Source organism: Staurois parvus, unplaced genomic scaffold (assembly GCF_062004578.1).
Source record: "Staurois parvus isolate SC_StPar_1 unplaced genomic scaffold, SC_StPar_1.0 ptg000341l, whole genome shotgun sequence".
Classification (NCBI taxonomy): domain Eukaryota; kingdom Metazoa; phylum Chordata; class Amphibia; order Anura; family Ranidae; genus Staurois; species Staurois parvus.
The window spans coordinates 896,005-914,132 of NW_028318137.1; the positions used below are offsets into that span (position 1 = coordinate 896,005).

General features: G+C 45.3%; 1 protein-coding gene across 5 annotated transcripts in view; it reads left to right on the plus strand.

Moving 5' to 3' along the window:
- Positions 1-18,128, plus strand: part of SERHL2 (serine hydrolase like 2) — an 801,854-nt gene that overhangs the window by 351,520 nt on the left and 432,206 nt on the right. For all 5 annotated transcript variants that reach the window (XR_016313777.1, XM_089684280.1, XM_089684279.1 and 2 more), the window contains one exon: positions 9,386-9,486. Coding sequence is in view for 4 of the 5 variants with exons in the window: in XM_089684280.1 (XP_089540406.1) it covers positions 9,386-9,486 (101 nt within the window). In the remaining variant the exon portion in view is untranslated. The remainder of the gene's footprint in view (positions 1-9,385; positions 9,487-18,128) is intronic.

Genomic DNA, 18,128 nt, shown 5'->3' on the forward strand with positions numbered 1-18,128 from the left:
CACTGACGTCTGTCACACGGCTGTTGGCCTCCCCTCTGATGAAGTGCCGTAGCACGAAAGGCCTCAGGAGGAGTCGACAGCACATGTGACGTCATACACCGCCGAGACCACGAGGATGTCTGGCGGCCATTTTACTCTAGGGTCAGTACACTATCCATGTATTTTGCCATACAATTGTACTCGTACCCAAATTGTTGCTATATTTTCCTGGAATAAAACGTTATCTACTACACTATGGGCACTCCCTCTTTGTTCTAACCCTCCATATCAAGGGTTTCAGATCTACAGCAGTACCTGCATCCAGAGGACATATCCATCCATCCAGGCTGTTCATCCGGCATTAAGGGAGACCTCTGAGCCCTGCTGCATTTCTCTTCACCCAAGCTGGATGATCTGTATCCTAGAGGGGGTCCTGCTATCCATCCGGTGCCATCCACTTCAACTGATATATTATTCACATGCGCATTCTTTATGCGCGGTCAGTGAGTGCGCATTTCTGCTATTTTTTTCACCAGTGATACGTATTACAGCAGAGGAAGTGTTTTCTAGTGCCGCACACTAGATGAATTATATGAATCTTTCATTGTTTATTTTATTTGATCGATAGCGCTGGACTGTTATTTTATTTAGTGTTATTTTATTTCGCTCTCTATAGTCAACACAAGGTCTCAGGGTGTGATCCTTCTTTTCAACAAAAAATGTCAGCCCCAATGGGTGATGTGGATGGACGAATGAACCACCTTTCCAGGTTTTATTCAATGTATAGGTGCAATGCCTCAAGCTCTAATTCTGATAAGGGGAAAATTCTCCTAAATGGAATCTCAGCCCCAGGTAACCGTTCAATTGGGCAATCGTATGTTCGATGAGGTGGTAAGGTCCCACCTTCTTATCAAAAACATCTAAAACGTTATGCTAAGCGAATGAAACATGTTCTGAAACTGAGATCTCTGGCTGCAGTTCCATTAGAGGGTTTGGGAAAAACAGTGTTGCGGGCAGTAGGTGGTAGGACATGACACAGTTCCAGATTCCCAGTTTATTTGAGGATTTTGTGCCTGCAACCATGAAATACTTAGGATGATGGGAAACAAAGGTGACGGAATCATTTTCTAGGTTTAGGTATTCCGAATGACCCCTAGAGGTTACTGCCAGTATTGGACAAGTTTCTTGTGTGACTGGACCTGACTTGGGGTTTGAGCCATCTGCCAGATGAATCTGCAGATTCTGCGACTTAGCTTGCAGCGGAATGTGGTGTTTGTTAGCAAAGGTATAGTCCATAAAACCGCTGCATGCCACGAAGTCAACAATTGCTTGGGTCTGGATGCTCCTCCCAGGTAGCTGTAACGAGAGATCCAACAGGAGATGAGTGTAAATGCTCTTTGCAGGATTACTGGAGATGGCAGATGCAGGGGCAAACTTCCCCAGCTTTACTGGACAGTCACACAAATAGTGATCAGCACTACCACAGTAGAGGTATAAGTTTTTCTGCCGTCATTGGAGTCTTTCCTTGGATGACAAAGGTTAATAGGTAAGACCCAATTGAATAGATTCCACCATGAAGGAGGATATTGGTGGAGCTGGAGCCGAGTGCACAGGAGCTGCTGGTGTCCAGGTAAGTTGAGTATTGCCAGACCTCTCTGCCCTACTCTCTCGGATTCTGCGATCAAGCTGAATAGCAAGCTGGATCAGGTCTGGGAATGTTGCTGGTGGATCCAGTCTGGTAAGTTCGTCTTTGAGAGCCTCTGAAAGTCCCAAACTGAACTTTTATCGCAAGGCTGCATCATTCCAGGCTGTGTCAGAACTCCATTTGCAAAACTTAATCACATAATCCTCCACGGGCTGAAATCCTTGCCAGAGTATATGCAGGATAATTTCTGCTGTAGAGGCTCATTGGGAGTCATCATAAATCTGAGCCATGGCCTCAAAGAAGGAAGAGACTGACTCAAGGACTGGGCTGGTCTGTTCCTGAAGATGATGGGCCCATGACTGTGGGCCCATGACCTCATGCAATAGAGAAATGACAAAGCTCACGTTAGTAAATTCATGGGAAAAAGTTATTGGTTGTAACTCAAAACACAGCTGGCAAGGCCCACAATTTGTGACGATTTCCTGAGAAGCATTCCGGGGTAGGCACTCGAGGCTCTGGAGGAGAATTACTACTGTAGGTGCAGGAGTTGAAGCTGGAGATGTAGTGAGCAGAGAGCGCATACAGCCTTCCAGCTGGAAATAACCCTCCTGGAGTTCTGTCACCTCTTGCATTAGGGTTGAGATTTGCTGGCATAGAGTCTCAAGCAGAGAGGTACCTCCTCCAGTCTCAGTCATGGCTGAATGGTACTATCACGTACCTGGTGAAGACTGGAATGTTATGGAGGACTCTCTTGCACCTCTTGCCCAACACTTCTGAAGGTGGAGACAGAGTGTGAGGGTAAAGAGTGTCACGAGTGCCGGAGTAGTTTGCTGGTGATGTCCACTCTGTAGGAGGGTAGAACTGGTAGTCACAGTCCTCAGAATGGCATGCAGGAACAGCTTGACACCAGAGCAGAAGATGAAGCAGGACCAGGAGCTAGGTAGCATACAGCAGTCAGCAGTGATCGGCAGCAAGTAACCGAATCGGCAGGAAGAGCAAGTCCAGGAGGCAGCCCAAGGTCAGTAACAGCCAGGTAACGCAGTACCATAACAGTAGGTAAAGGCAAGTCCAGTAAACAGATCGAGGTCAGAGTAATCAAGTGAACAGAGTTTAAGCAGGAGCTGAAGTGAAGTCCAAAGGCAAGCTGGGTCATACACAGGTAAGCAGGTACAGCTGATCAGATCACAGGAACAAGCTGAAGACCATTCAGCAACTGCTCATAATGACAGACCAGTTTAAATAAGCCATTGGGTGCCAAGTGTGCATGCTAATTGGAATGCATGTGAGCCTGTTTGCAAGTGCGCATGCGTGCACAAATGTGTGCGTGATGAACTGGAACAGCACATCTTTTTGCTGCTTTGCTCATAAATATGTGCACATGAGCTATATTACGAATATGAGCATAAGTCTTTACTGGTTCTCTGGTGCTAGAAATTCAGTTTCTCTTACAAATGCACTGTCCTTGGATGTGCTGGTGGTTCCCAGTACTTCCTGGTCGGTGTTGATCCACAGGGCAAGCTGGACTGATGTCAGCTCCAGGTACAGCAGCAGTAGACATGGAATGCGTTCAGACAGGCCATGTTGGATTATCCCTTAACCACCTTTGAACTTTAAGGACTTTACTTGTGTGGTTAATATACTAGCCATCACATAATACATCTGGTCTTTTTCTTCTCAGTGCACCAAATATCTCTCTTGTTCTTGTAGAAAATAAAGGTACAGTTGTTAAGTGGGGGCAGAATTAGACTTCTTTGAAGAGAAGGGTTTTCAGGGATTGTCTGAAAGCAATAGTCAGAGATAGTCGGACAGATTGGAGTAGGGATTTCTATTGGATGGTAGAGGCTCAGGAAAGTTTCTGGATGTGAGCACTGGAGGAGGTGACGAGGGAGCTAGAGAGCAGGAGGTCTTGGGTGGAACGAAGAGAACAATTAGGTTAGTATTTTGAGACTAGGTTCATAATGGAGCTGGGGGCCAATTTGTGGATGGCACTGTAAGTTGTTGTTAGTATTTTGAATTTAATTTTTTGGGTGAGCGGAAGCCAGTGGAGGGATTGACAGAGACGAGTAGCAGACACTGAACGATTGGTAAAGTGGATGAGCTTGACAGCAGCATTAATGATGGATTGAAGGGGAGATAGCCTATGTAAAGGTAATCTAGTGAGCAGGGAGTTGCAGTAGTTGAGAGATGACCAGGGAGTGAATTAGAAACTTAGTGTTGTCATTGGTTAGGAAGGGGCATATTTTGGAGATGTTGTGTAGGATGAGGTGGCAAGCTTTGGACAGAGATTGGATGTGGGGCTAAAAGGATAGTTCAGACTCCAGGATTACACCTAGAAGCTTGGCATGAGGGGGCAGGTTGATAGTTATGCCATTGATCTTGACAGAGAAATCAGGGGAAGAGGCATGTGGGGGAGGAAATATGAGCTCAGTTTTAGATAGATTAAGTTTGTGGAAGTGAGATGACATCCAGGCTGATAGGTCTGTTAGTAAATTAGTGATGCATGAGGAGACTGAAGGTGTGAGCTGAGGGGTAAAGATAAATTTGGGTGTGGTCAGCGTAGAAACGGTATTGGAAGCCATTGGAGGCTATCAAATGACCCAGGAAGATCAAGTGTAGATCAAAAATAGGAAAGGTCCAAGAACAGAGCCTTGGGAGACCCCGCCAGAGAAAGGAAGAGGAGGAAATAGAATTGTAAGTAACACTAGAGGGTGTGGTCTGATGATGGCGGCATAAAGATGCTCACCTCTGAGCTCTGCACAGGCTGGGACAGATAACTAGCCAGACCAGCCACACTGCCCGGTCTTTTTCACATGCCAGGGGACTGGAGAATACAGCCTACCAACTAGGACACTCGTAAAGGTGACCTAACACATTGTTTCCTCCACCAACACCCTGCACCGGCTCCCAGGGCCTCCACCGAGATGGTGCTGCCACACCCCAGCTCCACAGGCCTGGCCTGGCCCTAGGAAAGCCACGCAACATGCGGGACATCGCGCTGATGAGTCCACAGCCCTGGACCCTGATCCTATTTCCCTGATACCGTTCCAAGTGCTTCCACAAGAGGTCTCCCTGTCCAACCCCAGCCTAACTGGTGCATCTGAGGGCCACATAGAGGGTGTCAGGAAACGCCTGCCCATAGTGCAGGTGAAGTTCCGCGGCGCACAAATATGCGCATGTGCAGAGTCCTTACAAGCCAAACAGATGTGCAGGCACTTGGACATAGGCGCGCACTCGTGCACATTTCGCTCCTGTCTGATTGATCCTCCATTGCTGACCTGGCCTGTGACCCGACTACTCTTCCTCCTGCTGCTTTTAGCCTGATCTGTCTGACCAATACCAAACCCGACTCGTCTGACCCTTCATCCTCAGCACACTGCTCTCGGGTATCCACCCATCCAGCACGGCTGCATTAGAACCCTGCTCCCTACCTACAACTCATCGGCTTACCAGCTATTACTGGACTGATCACAGGCACTCATACCCCACCGTGCCCCTGCAACCGCTGTCTCCCCATCAGCGGTCCTTGAGCCAGAGTTGTACGGGAGGCCTGCCTCTTCACGTCAGGCTCACTATCCAGGTATGTGACCGTACCATATGGCCATGTCTGAGCCTGCAAGAGGACCTTCGCCTCTGGATGAAATATGTCAACACCTGGCAGCACTGACCCAAGCATTCAAGACTCTGCAGGAAGGATGTGCACCTGGAGGAACGCATGCAAACCCTGGCTACACCTGCTCCTGTGTCTGCGGCTCCCACTGTCCCAGCCACAGCCGGGGCTCCCACAGAATCTCTCGCTAATGCTGTTGGCATGATGCCACCTCCTGAACCTCGTGTACCCACTCCTGAGCGGTTCACTGGAGACCGAAAGAAGTTTAGAGTGTTCCGCAACACGTCAGCTTTACTTTCTCCACAGAAACTGTTAAAGTGGGGTTCATTATTTCTTTGCTTCAAGGTGAACCGCAAGCTTGGGCCCATCGTCTGCTAGAAAGCGATCACGCACACCTGAATACTATGTCCACTTTCTTTGACTCAATGGCCCAGCTGTATGATGATCCACAATGGACCACCACAGCAGAACCAGCCTTACATTCACTCCAACAGGGTCACCGAGCGGCCGAGGACTACATCACGGACTTTAGACGTTGGAGTGCAGACAGTAATTAGAATGCTTCTGCCCTGCGTCATCCGTTCCACTTGGGTCTTGCTGAGGGCCTCAAAGACTAACTTGCCCGAATTGGCATACCAAATTCTCTGGAGGACTTAAACACCCTATCCATTCAGATTGTCCGTCGCCTACGTGAACGCAGGTTAGAGAGGTCCACCCTAGCCTACATCCTGATTCTGATTCCCCCAGTTGTACTCCGCCTAGTATGTATGATGCGTGCATATTCTTAACCCCCAAGTGCATAACCTTACATTTATCAACATTAAACCTCATTTGCTACATAGTTGCCTAATTAAACAGTCCTAGGCTTTGGCAGGTATTTCCCGTCCAGACAGTCCTTAAAGCGCAACAACTTCACAGTAGCTCTCAATCATGTCTGTCACTCTATACCTTACTATCCCACACCTTGTCTCTGGACCTTCCTGCCTTTTAAGGGTCTCTTCCTGCACGTAGGTTAGCTGCCCGTTTCTCCTTAAAAGGACAACAACCAAAATAAAGGAAAAACATAGCATGCATCCAGGGCTCATCCTTGGAACCCTGTACAACATACTACTTTCCACCAAACCTGTTCTAGGCTAGAATTTTTTCTTATTCAACACAAAGATCTCTGAGATAGATATCATCTCTTTATCTATACATCTGATGATGGAGATTGACCCTATCCCCCCAAGACCCTAAATGAGGAGACTCAATGAGTCTCTAGACTTAGGCATTACAAATAAACTTGGCAAGGATATTGCAAAGTACTTCTTGTTAAACACTGATTCATTGGCAAATCCTTTGACTGTATGAGAAGCCAACAAATGTTTACAGCAAGGCACTCCGATTAATATTAGTTCCAGGCTCAAAAATGTGTCCAATAACTTGAAATGGCTCATAAAGAGGAAACCTGGACCCAAAATTATTCTCCAGAGTCCAAGCCCATAGATTGCTGCCACACCTGACTATGACTAAGTCATACGGACCAGGTGGATTTTGTATCGCTGCGTGAAGTTAGAGGCAACACCATTTTGTCCACTTTATCATCTTTGAGGTGATTTGTCCATCAAGGCAACCTAACTGCCACTGGCTTTCTACTATTTATTACCTATTGGTGGTGTGGGTGCAGACTTTATCCCACCTGTTCTTCAAAAATGGGAATCTGAGATGAAATCCAACTGACAACTCAACAACAAGAGAAAATATTGTATTTCGCACATAAATCCTCCAAAGCTAACCCATTTCAGGTGATGGGGTGTAAGATCCTAACCAGATTGTATAAAGTACCTGCTTTCCAAAAAATGAGCTATCAAATTCCAGTTGTATGCTTGAGATGTGGAACAAAGCTACATGTTTTTGGCATTGTCCAAAAATTCAGTCTTTTTGGGGTGACTTGACTGCCATGATTAAACAACTTACATTGGTAGATTTGTGTCAAAATCCTGCAGCCTACCTTCACCTGACACAGAGACCCACCTTGAAATATAAAGTGGTTGATTTACTAAAGGCAAATAGTATGTGCACTCCAAGTGCAGTTGTCATAGATCTGAGAGGAGTCTCTGAAATGAGGGGAAGCTATGCTGATTTCTATCATCCAATCATGTGCAAGCAAAAATGCTGTTTTTTTATTTTCCTTGCATGTGATTGGGTATTCTTTGCAAAGTGAAGCTTTACCTCATTTACTAAGCTCTGGAGCAACTGCACTTGCGGTGCACTTGAAGTGCACAGTATATTTGCCTTTAGTGAATCAACCCCAAGGCCTCCCTCACTCTCCATCTCTTAAATGCAGCACATTTTTGTGGAAACAAACACACCTACCCACTAAGTTCCTACGTTTCTCTCTCAGCAAAAGACCTTACTTCAACTGTACACAATTCGGAGGAGAAATTTAGGTCAGCATGGAGACCCTGACAACACCTACTTACGGGTAATATCTCTGAGAGCTAACTCCAAAAGAATTAGCCCCATGGCAGACCACAGTGAATTTGACCCTCCCCCACCTTTCTATGTAGAGGCTAACCCTGGTTTACTGATGATACTTTCTTCTCCACCCTTTCTTTTTCCCTCCACCTCTGTAACTGTTGGTGATAGCTCATCCCTATTACATGCAGATAAGTCATAGGTTCAACAATAGTCTATTTTATGGGTAAATATATTCTTATCAAAAGGCAACTGGGAATATTAAGTAGGTAAACAGCAAGGTACATTCAGATTGGGGTCAAAATACAAATGCCTTTTCATATCCACATGCAACGTTCGGAACAGAGAGAGAGAAATATATGGCATCACTGAAACAGTGAACTGTAAAAGGTATATTACATCCAGATAATAAGTGCAACATATCAATACAATTTTGAAGAACAGACAGGCAACGTAAATAGGGCAACATGTCCAATACACTAAAACAGAAATAAAAAAAAGATCAAATGAAAAGATTACAAAAAGAATAAAACCGAAAGGAAGCAAAACAAAGGAGATAGAAAGAGAAGTAAGAAAGAAATCAAAAGTTTCCAGGGGACCTGGGTATACAAGAAAACAAAGCTCCATGAGAGGGGTGGCTATGATGGAGAAAGTAGGAAAATAGGAAAAAAAACACAGAAGTAGGTGTAGCAGAATCCATCACTAGGACTGCCAAGTGTCAATTGTCCAACTGCAGGGAGTCAAGATTGCTAAGAAACAGAGATGAAGGCCTTCAAAACATCTGAGGAAGCGAAATGCATCCATACATAACAAAGTATTTTGAATTTGTCAGAGGTGTCATTTTCAAAGGCTGTCAATAAATGTAGATATCCACTGTGAAAGGAGCGACATGCTGGGGAACTTCCAATAAGAAGGTATTACCTTTCTAGCAACTGAGAAAAAATGTCTCAACAAACTAAGTTTCTGAGATCTCACAGACCCCAGTAAGATACAACTTACTTTTACTGCTTTATCCAAACTAAAAGAAAAGTTAACTGTGTGTATGCGCACCTTGGAGAAATGATGTTTCAAAGGCAAAGGGTGGACACACCAAACATTGCTCTGATTTTGTTTTTTTCTGTTTATGCACTCCGCATGTGAAAAATAAAAAATAATAATTTCATTATTTTTACAGCATTTGTTTTTCAAAAGTGCCTAAAACCTCTGTTCAGTGCTAGAAATGGGCTATAACGTGTTTATAACACAATTTACAACAAACTGAACTATTTTATATACTTGTATGTCTACTGTATTTACTGTATATTATATTTTAAAAAGAAAACACACTTCCTTTAAAGAAAAGTAAAAAATAATTTACTGTGGGAAAACATCACAACCATTCCAATGTGTAGGCTGGCCAAACAAACATTTTTCTTCAGCTTAGCATTTTTCTTTGGCAAATTTACCAGTAGACTATTTTTCACACCACAATGCTTAAAATGCCTGGAATTAAAGAGTAGAGAAAAGGCAAATGTGGCAAATACATTTGGAAAATCTATACATTAAACTGTTTAACATTTAAAAACTGAACTGAATATTCCTGCTTTAATTATGTCCCATGTCTCTGATTGGTTTTTATCATGCTGCTTGTGTGTGTGTGTTAAGTGTGATGTGCAGAAAAACAGTATTGACACTTCTATTCAACTTCTTTTCTATAGGACTTACTGATGAGTCACCTCAAAAAGGCAATAATCCACTATTCTCGCCTGGAAGGTGCAAATGCAGCAAAGATTTACACACCTGAAGGAGCCTTGCAGAGGTTAGTTTTTGACTGTTATAGTACATGCCTTGTAAATTGCAACAAATTTGAAATGGAACTATGGACAAAATAAAAAGTTACATACAATATATCATGTAGTCTGTAAATAACATTAACTTAGCAGTTTTTGTTTTCCTAAGTTCCCCTTAAATATAGTGTTATCACCTGTTGATTGTGGTAGTAGATCATTTTTATATAATTTTTAAACTTCCTTTAATTGGCCAAGCTGTTGTGCAAAGGTGTCGAAGGGGTTCGGACAAATGCTGCCAGGGACGAACAGTGGTCTGCTTTTTTTACATATGATTTAAACCATGTTTTTCAGACAAATGCTGCCAGGGAGTAACAATGGTCTGCTTTTTTACATATGGTTTAGACTGAATATATTTTTATTAGAGATTTTCTGTTCTTGATACAAAAGTCCAAAAAAAAACAAGGAAGGAACAAATGACATGTAAAATAAGACACAGGTGCAGCCAGTACGTTAATGAAGTCAAGGTGTCACTAGCATATGTGGATAGACATACAGTGGGGCAAAAAAGTATTTAGTCAGCCACCAATTGTGCAAGTTCTCCCACTTAAAAAGATGAGAGAGGCCTGTAATTGGTATCATAGGTAGACCTCAACTATGAGAGACAAAATGAGAAAAAAAAAATCCAAACAATCACATTGGCTGATTTGGAAAGAATTTATTTGCAAATTATGGTGAAAAATAAGTATTTGGTCAATATCAAAAGTTCATCTCAATACTTTGTTATATATCCTTTGTTGGCAATGACAGAGGTCAAATGTTTCCTGTAAGTCTTCACAAGTTTGGCACACACTGTTGCTGGTATGTTGGCCCATTCCTCCATGCAGATCTCTTTTAGAGCAGTGATGTTTTGGGGCTGTCACTGGGCAACACGGGCTTTCAACTCCCTCCAAAAGGTTTTCTATGGGGTTGAGATCTGGAGACTGGCTAGGCCACTCCAGGACCTTGAAATGCTTCTTACGAAGCCACTCCTTCGTTGCCCGGGCAGTATGTTTGGGATCATTGTCATGTTGGAAGACCCAGCCACGTTTCATCTTCAATGCCCTTGCTGATGGAAGGAGGTTTGCACTCAAAATCTCATGATACATGGCCCCATTCATTCTGTCCTATACATGGATCAGTCGTCCTGGTCCCTTTGCGGAGAAACAGCCCCAAAGCATGATGTTGCCACCCCCATGCTTCACAGTAGGTATGGTGTTCTTTGGATGCAACTCAGCATTCTCTCTCCTCCAAACACGACGAGTTGTGTTTCTACCAAATAGTTCTATTTTGGTTTCATCTGACCATATGACATTCTCCCAATCCTCTTCTGGATCATCCAAATGCTCTCTAGCAAACTTCAGATGGGCCCGGACATGTACTGGCTTAAGCAGGGGGACACGTCTGGCACTGCAGGATCTGATTCCCTGGCGGCGTAGTGTGTTACTAATGGTAGCCTTTGTTACGTTGGTCCCAGCTCTCTGCAGGTCATTCACTAGTTCCCCCCGTGTGGTCCTGGGATTTTTGCTCACCGTTCTTGTGATCATTTTGAACCCACAGGGTGAGATCTTGCGTGGAGCCCCAGATCGAGGGAGATTATCAGTGGTCTTGTATGTCTTCCATTTTCTAATTATTACTCCCACAGTTGATTTGTTCACACCAAGCTGCTTGCCTATTGCAGATTCAGTCTTCCCAGCCTGGTGCAGGTCTACAGTTTTGTTTCTGGTGTCCTTCGACAGCTCTTTGGTCTTCACCATAGTGGAGTTTGGAGTGTGACTGTTTGAGGTTGTGGACAGGTGCCTTTTATACTGCTAACAAGTTCAAACAGGTGCCATTGATACAGGTAATGAGTGCAGGACAGAGGAGCCTCCTAAAGAAGAAGGTACAGGTCTGTGAGAGCGAGAAATCTTGCTTGTTTGTAGGTGACCAAATACGTATTTTCCACCATAATTTGAAAATTATTTCCAAATCAGCCAATGTGATTGTCTGGATTTGTTTTCTCATTTTGTCTCTCATAGTTGAGGCCTACCTATGATGCCAATTACAGGCCACTCTCATCTTTTTAAGTGGGAGAACTTGCACAATTGGCGGCTGACTAAATACTTTTTTGCCCCACTGTATACAACATGGAAAGACATACACAATAATGTGATGGGCAAGTCCATCCAACATCAAGACAAGAAAAAAGGATGTATAAAACACAACATCTACAGACAATTAGTCCCAATAACTCCTAAATAAACCAGAGCGAGAGAAGGAAAAGAGAAGTAATGATATAGGGAAGAAAAGAGAAAAAGAGTACAGCTACGTACAGAGACTCCCAGAAGAATAGGAGAGAGAGAAATAGTATGGGCAAGGAAGAGTACAAAGACGCACATGGACAGAGGGAAGATGGCATGAGATCCACTAGTTCAATTCCTTGACCTCATAGATAGAGGAGCCAACACCATAGGAGTTATTAAAGCAGATTTTGCAGGTGGAATATTGAGTCCAGACAGACCATAGGAAATTGAATTTCGGCTGCAAATCCATTTCAGAGGCCTGCATATCCTCCATTAACACAATATCATTTAAAATATCTACCCAGAGAGATATGGAAGAACTAGTGGTAGTCTTCCAAAATCTGGAAATAAGTTGGCATGCCGAAGAAAGGAAAAACCTTAAAAGATTAGTTTTTTGTGATTTCATAGAGCCAGGTAATATAGATAACACAATTTTGGGAGATGGAGTGATGGAGTCATCATAAATGTCAGAGTATATTTGAAAAATCTTAGACCAGAGCGAACTAATAATATCACAGTCCTACCACACATGTAAATACATTCCTCTCTCCCTGAGACAGTGCCAGCAGACATCTGAAGCAGAAAATACGATGTATGGAAACAGGATCCTGGTACCATCTAGAGAGCAATTTATATTTTTTTTTCCTGTATATAGTTTGATACAGGAGATTTATGGGTGAAAATAAACGCCTTCTGCCATTCACCAGGGGAAATCTCCACACCCAATTCCTCTACCCATACCCTAGAGTAAGTAGGTAGAGAAGTATGTGTGTGGGCCAGTATCAATTTATATACTCTAGAGAGGACATGGACAGGAAATTCGGCAAGAAGGTACATACTTTCAAAAGTCATCAGAGGCCTATTGTCAGGGCTCTGGGTATGACCAGAGGTATGTGAACTAACGCAGGCTTCAGATATGTTATAAACAATATAATTTATTAATACTAACAATACAAAACGCAGTGCAATACTAAAAGATAAACACAGTGCAAACAAACCAAACCACCCACAGATAACAATACATACAATGCAAGCGTAGTCAAGCAGGTCGGGTCAATAACAATCGGGCAGGTAGGAACAGGAGGAGCAGGCAGAGAGTAGTCAGGTCACGAGCCGGGTACAGCAACTAACGGGCAGGTAGGTACAGGGGGTCAGGCAGAGAATGGTCGGGGTCACAAGCCAAGGATCAAACAGGAGAAGTCAGCAGAGGTCAGGATCAAGCAGGGTCGGCAACAAGTCAGTCAGGCAGGAACAGGAATACAGGTAACAAGATACAGGGGCCCATGGAAAAACACACACCAAGGCACAGACTGCAGGTCTGGCCATCCCTTAAATACACCTGCAATCAGCCTCAGGTGTTTTGGCTGACTGCAGGGTTGAGTCTCTGATTGCTGAGAGCACCCGCTGGCCAGCCCTGGTACTGCAGCCCACAAGGCAGGTGAGTCCCACCATTATTGGCAAGTCCATTCCTGACAGTACCCCTCCATCAAGGAGCGGCCTCAGGACGCTCCAAACAGTCCTAGCTTGGCAAAATGTTCCACCGCCCGGGTCTGGTAACTGGCGGGATATCAAAGACTGGCACATCGTGTGGACTCCAGGCAGCGGCACATCGGGCTGGACTCCGGGCAGCGGCACATCGGGCTGGACTCGGGCAGCGGCACATCGGGCTGGACTCCAGGCAGAGGCACATCGCCCCCAGGAGGAGCGCAGGCACCGGGCCCCCAGGAGGAGCGGCAGGCACCGGGCCCCCAGGCGGAGCGGCAGGCGCCGGGCCCCTGGGCGGAGCGCCGGGCCCCCCCGGGCGGGGCGCTGGGCCCCCAGGCGGAGCGGCGGGCACCGGGTCGTCCGACACGACAGCGGGCATCAGGTCACCAGGCATCAGGTCATTTGGCTCGCCAGCGGGCACCGCGTCAGCTGGCAAGGCAGTGGGCACCGAGTCACCAGGCACAACAGTGGGTTCCGAGTCAACTGGCATGACCGCGGGCACTGGGTCAGACATTGGATCGTCTGGCTCGACAGCGGGCATCGGGTCCCCAGGTACCGGATCGTCTGGCTCGACAGCAGGCACCGGGTCATCTGGCGCTGGATCGTCTGGCTCGACAGCGGACATCGGGTCACCAGGCATGACAGCGGGCACTGGGTCATCAGGCATTGGATTGTCTGGCTCGACAGCGGGCATCGGGTCACCAGGTATGACAGTGGGCACTGGGTCATCAGGCGTGATAGGATCATCAGGCTGGATCAGTTCATCAGGCTGGGTACAGACATCAGGCTGGGTAGAGACATCAGGCTAAAGTGCGGGTGCCGAGGCACCAGGCTGAACCACGGAAGGCAGGTTCTCAGACGGCAGGCTCACCGGTTTGGATACTGGCAGGATGGTATTGGTTGGAAAGAATTTTCGCTTTTTTCTGGTTTTAACTACTGGAGCACTGCAAGTAAACGCAGGTCTGCAAACGAATGGAGCAGCTGAGGACAGAGAAGAGCTGGAAGATGGAACAGATGGGGGAGCAGTTGCTACAGAGGACTTCTTTACAGGGTTAAAGAAAGGATAGGTGCAGCGAGTGGGAGCAGGGGACTGGTATGTGGTAGTTAGCAGAGTATACTGGGCCGTCACTGGGGGTGCTGTCGGGGATGCAGGAAGAGTGCCTTGAGCAGAGGAATGACGTTGCAAGCTGACTGAGGCTGGGTGCAACAAGTCTGACCATGTCTGCAGTATGGGTTGAACAAAGCTGAGCTTACACAAAGCCTGTCTGGTCAAAGACTGCACTGCGTTTATACAACCCCTTAATACCTGTGGTGAACATGCAGCATAATGCTCCAAGAAGCAATCCACATCATCCTCTAATAACCATACCAGGGACTCTACCTGGTCTGCACTAAATGGTGGCAAAAAGTCATTCCTGCTTTCAGGGGTACCAGATGAAGCCAACTCTGCACAAACCTGAATCAAAGGTTGCACCTCAGAGAACTCTGTGCCCTGATCTACTAGAACATGAGCGATCCGTATACATTCTAGCAGTTGATCCCGGGTATACTCCCTCAGTGTCTGATAAGCATATTCTCTGTCATCAAAAACCAGCAGCGACAAATACACAACCTCATCAAGATCCATCCTTCCCAGCAACAAGCCAAGATGGCTTCCCTGTGCAGCCACTAATGGTCAGGATTGGCCTTGATGTAATGTCAGGGCTCCGGGTATGACCAGAGGTATGTGAACTGACGCAGGGAAACGCAGGCTTCAGATATGTTATAAACAATATAATTTATTAATACTAACAATACAAAACGCAGTGCAATACTAAAACATAAACACAGTGCAAACAAACCAAACCACCCACAGATAACAATACATACAATGCAAGCGTAGTCAAGCAGGCTGGGTCAATAACAATCGGGCAGGTAGGAACAGGAGGAGCAGGCAGAGATTAGTCAGGTCATGAGCCGGGTACAGCAACTAACGGGCAGGTAGGTACAGGGGGTCAGGCAGAGAATGGTCGGGGTCACAAGCCAAGGATCAAACAGGAGAAGTCAGCAGAGGTCAGGATCAAGCAGGGTCGGCAACAAGTCAGTCAGGCAGGAACAGGAATACAGGTAACAAGATACAGGGGCCCATGGAAAAACACACACCAAGGCACAGACTGCAGGTCTGGCCATCCCTTAAATACACCTGCAATCAGCCTCAGGTGTTTTGGCTGACTGCAGGGTTGAGTCTCTGATTGCTGAGAGCACCCGCTGGCCAGCCCTGGTACTGCAGCCCACAAGGCAGGTGAGTCCCACCATTATTGGCAAGTCCATTCCTGACACCTATGTACGTTTCCAGATGAATGAAGGAATTTGCAGTACGTGGATAGCTGGATCTTCGTTAACCAGTTGAAAGAAGATGGTAGGTGGGTAGAGGTATGCACAAAGAAGCCTGTAGAAGGATTAACAAAAGAGCAAGCAAATGGCCAAGAGGATATGTCATAGGAGCCGTATATGGAGGTATTTGTGCTATTAGGAAGCTTGGGGTTGTCAAAAAGGGGAGAAAGTGAACTCAGATCCGAGGACAGCGCTCAACTACCACATCGGAGGTACCAAACCCCAAGCACGGCTTCTGTCATGAGGAAGAGCATAGGGAATTTGCGATAAGAGCTGGAGTAACCCCAGGGTAGTGCTCGCAGATCCACTGGAGAAAGGTCTTCGATGATTACAGAAGCCTTGGTAAACGGGCAGGGAACCATTCTAATAGATGGGCCAGGAGTGCAGAGGCGTTATAAATTTAAAAATCTGGAAGACCGGCACCCCCTTTAGACTTGGGATGGCATAAAAGCTTATGTTTCAATCTGGAGTGGTGCCGGTGCCAGATAAATTGAATGGTGAGGGTGTGAAGGGCACTATAAAAATGCAGAATGTAATAGAATTGCAATGGTTTGAAATAGGTATAACAACTTAGGCAGAATGTTCATCTTCAAAATGTTCATGCGTCCAAACCAAGGCACAGGAAGATCTCTCTAAGTCTCCAGTGACCGGCATATTTTATTAAGGAGTGGACTAAAATTAAGATTATAGAAGTCTTGTAAATGGGCAGGAATCGCTGTACCCAAATATGTTATTGCCTTGGATTGCCATTTAAAGTGGGAATTCCGATTTAAGCATGGAAAGAGTATGTGAGATCAGAGAAAGATTCAAGGCCTCTATCTTAGTAAGATTCAATTCAAAATTACTAAAGCCACCTAACCGTTGAATTTCAGTTAGTATGGAGGGGATACTAATATGAGGTTGAGTAACGAATAATAAAAGGTCATCCGCATATAAGGAGAGCTTACAGTGCGGGGAAAGGGTATGAATACCCTGAATAGAGTTATTATTGCGTATTGCTTGGGCTAAATGCTCAATCACTATCACAAATAGTGGGGAAAGGGGGCAGCCCTGTCGTGTGCCATTAGAAATGTTAAACTGTTCAGATTGTATGCCATTAACTGACACAGTGGCTGAGGGTGTGGAATATAGGGACATAATACGGCGTAACATTTTTGGACCCACCCCAATTTGTACCAAAGCCTGTCAAAGAAAAGACCAGTTGACTGTGTCAAAAGCCTTTCCTGCATCACAAGAGAGAAGGCAGGTCGGGACCTGAGTTTTCTGTACCATAGAAATAAGGTGAATAGTTTTCGTAGTGTTGTCCCTGGCCTTCCGCCCGGGGACAAATCCAACCTGGTCTTTATGAATTATGTCAGGCAACAAAGGAAAAGGTGAGTCGCTAAGACCTTGGCAAAAAGTTTTAAGTCTATATTTAACCGCAAAATTGGCGTTATAGTTACTACAAAGGGACAGATTCTTCCCTGTTTCGGGATCACCACTATCTGAGCTTGAAGAAGTTGAGAGGAAAATGGGTGAAATAAATCTATGGCTTCAAATGCGGCAAATAAGAGGGGATATAACTGTGTGCGGCAAAAGCCCCATAGAAACTGGGGGTAAATCTGTCCGGACCCAGACTTTTCCCAATCTTAAGGCCCTGTATTGCACCCAAGATCTCCGCGACCTTAAAAGGAGCCTCGAGATCCTGGGTGTCAGTTGGAGAGAGAGTGGGTAACGCAGTTTCCTGAATGTAAGAAGATAGCTTGATATGATCCGGGGAGGCGGATACAGACTGTCATGGTGGTGGAAGATTGTAGAGTCCCGAATAATAATGCTGAAATTCAGAAGCAATCTCAGAGTTAGTATACAGTTTATGATTAGAAGAAGATAAGAGATGGGAGATTACATGTCTCAGTTGTCTAGGATGAATAACTCGAGATAAATGTCTACCACATTTATTCGCTTGGGTATAATGAAGATAACGTATTTTATCGTGGGCCACTAAGGAGTTAGACAGGGCCACTAGGGTATCAAGATTCAGGGTATGTTCATGGGTAGATTCTAAATCAGAGATTAATGTTAATAACTGGCGGATGTCAGACAAACGTTCTCATTTAAGTCTAGAACCATGCTGAATAAAGATGCCCCACAGGACACATTTGAGTGCCTCCCACTTAGTCTTGGGATGCATCTGGTCGGAAATGTGATCTTTAACAAAGTCAACAATGGCCTGGGAGATAGTGCCAAATCCTTTAAAAGATTATCATTTAGTCTCCAGGAAAATCTGAGTGGCATGGGCAGATGGCCAATAGCGAAATGTATACGGGCATGATCCGACCAGATCCTGAGGCCTATAGAGGAGGAAATATCGAAATCCAAGAGTGAATGCAAGACAAAAAGGTAATCTATCCTACTATAGGAGGCATGCGCTGCTGAGTAAAATGAGTAATCCTTCTCTGACGGATGTAAAGTGCGCCAGACATCTACTAAGGAAAGTTTGGAGAGCACAGTGCGAA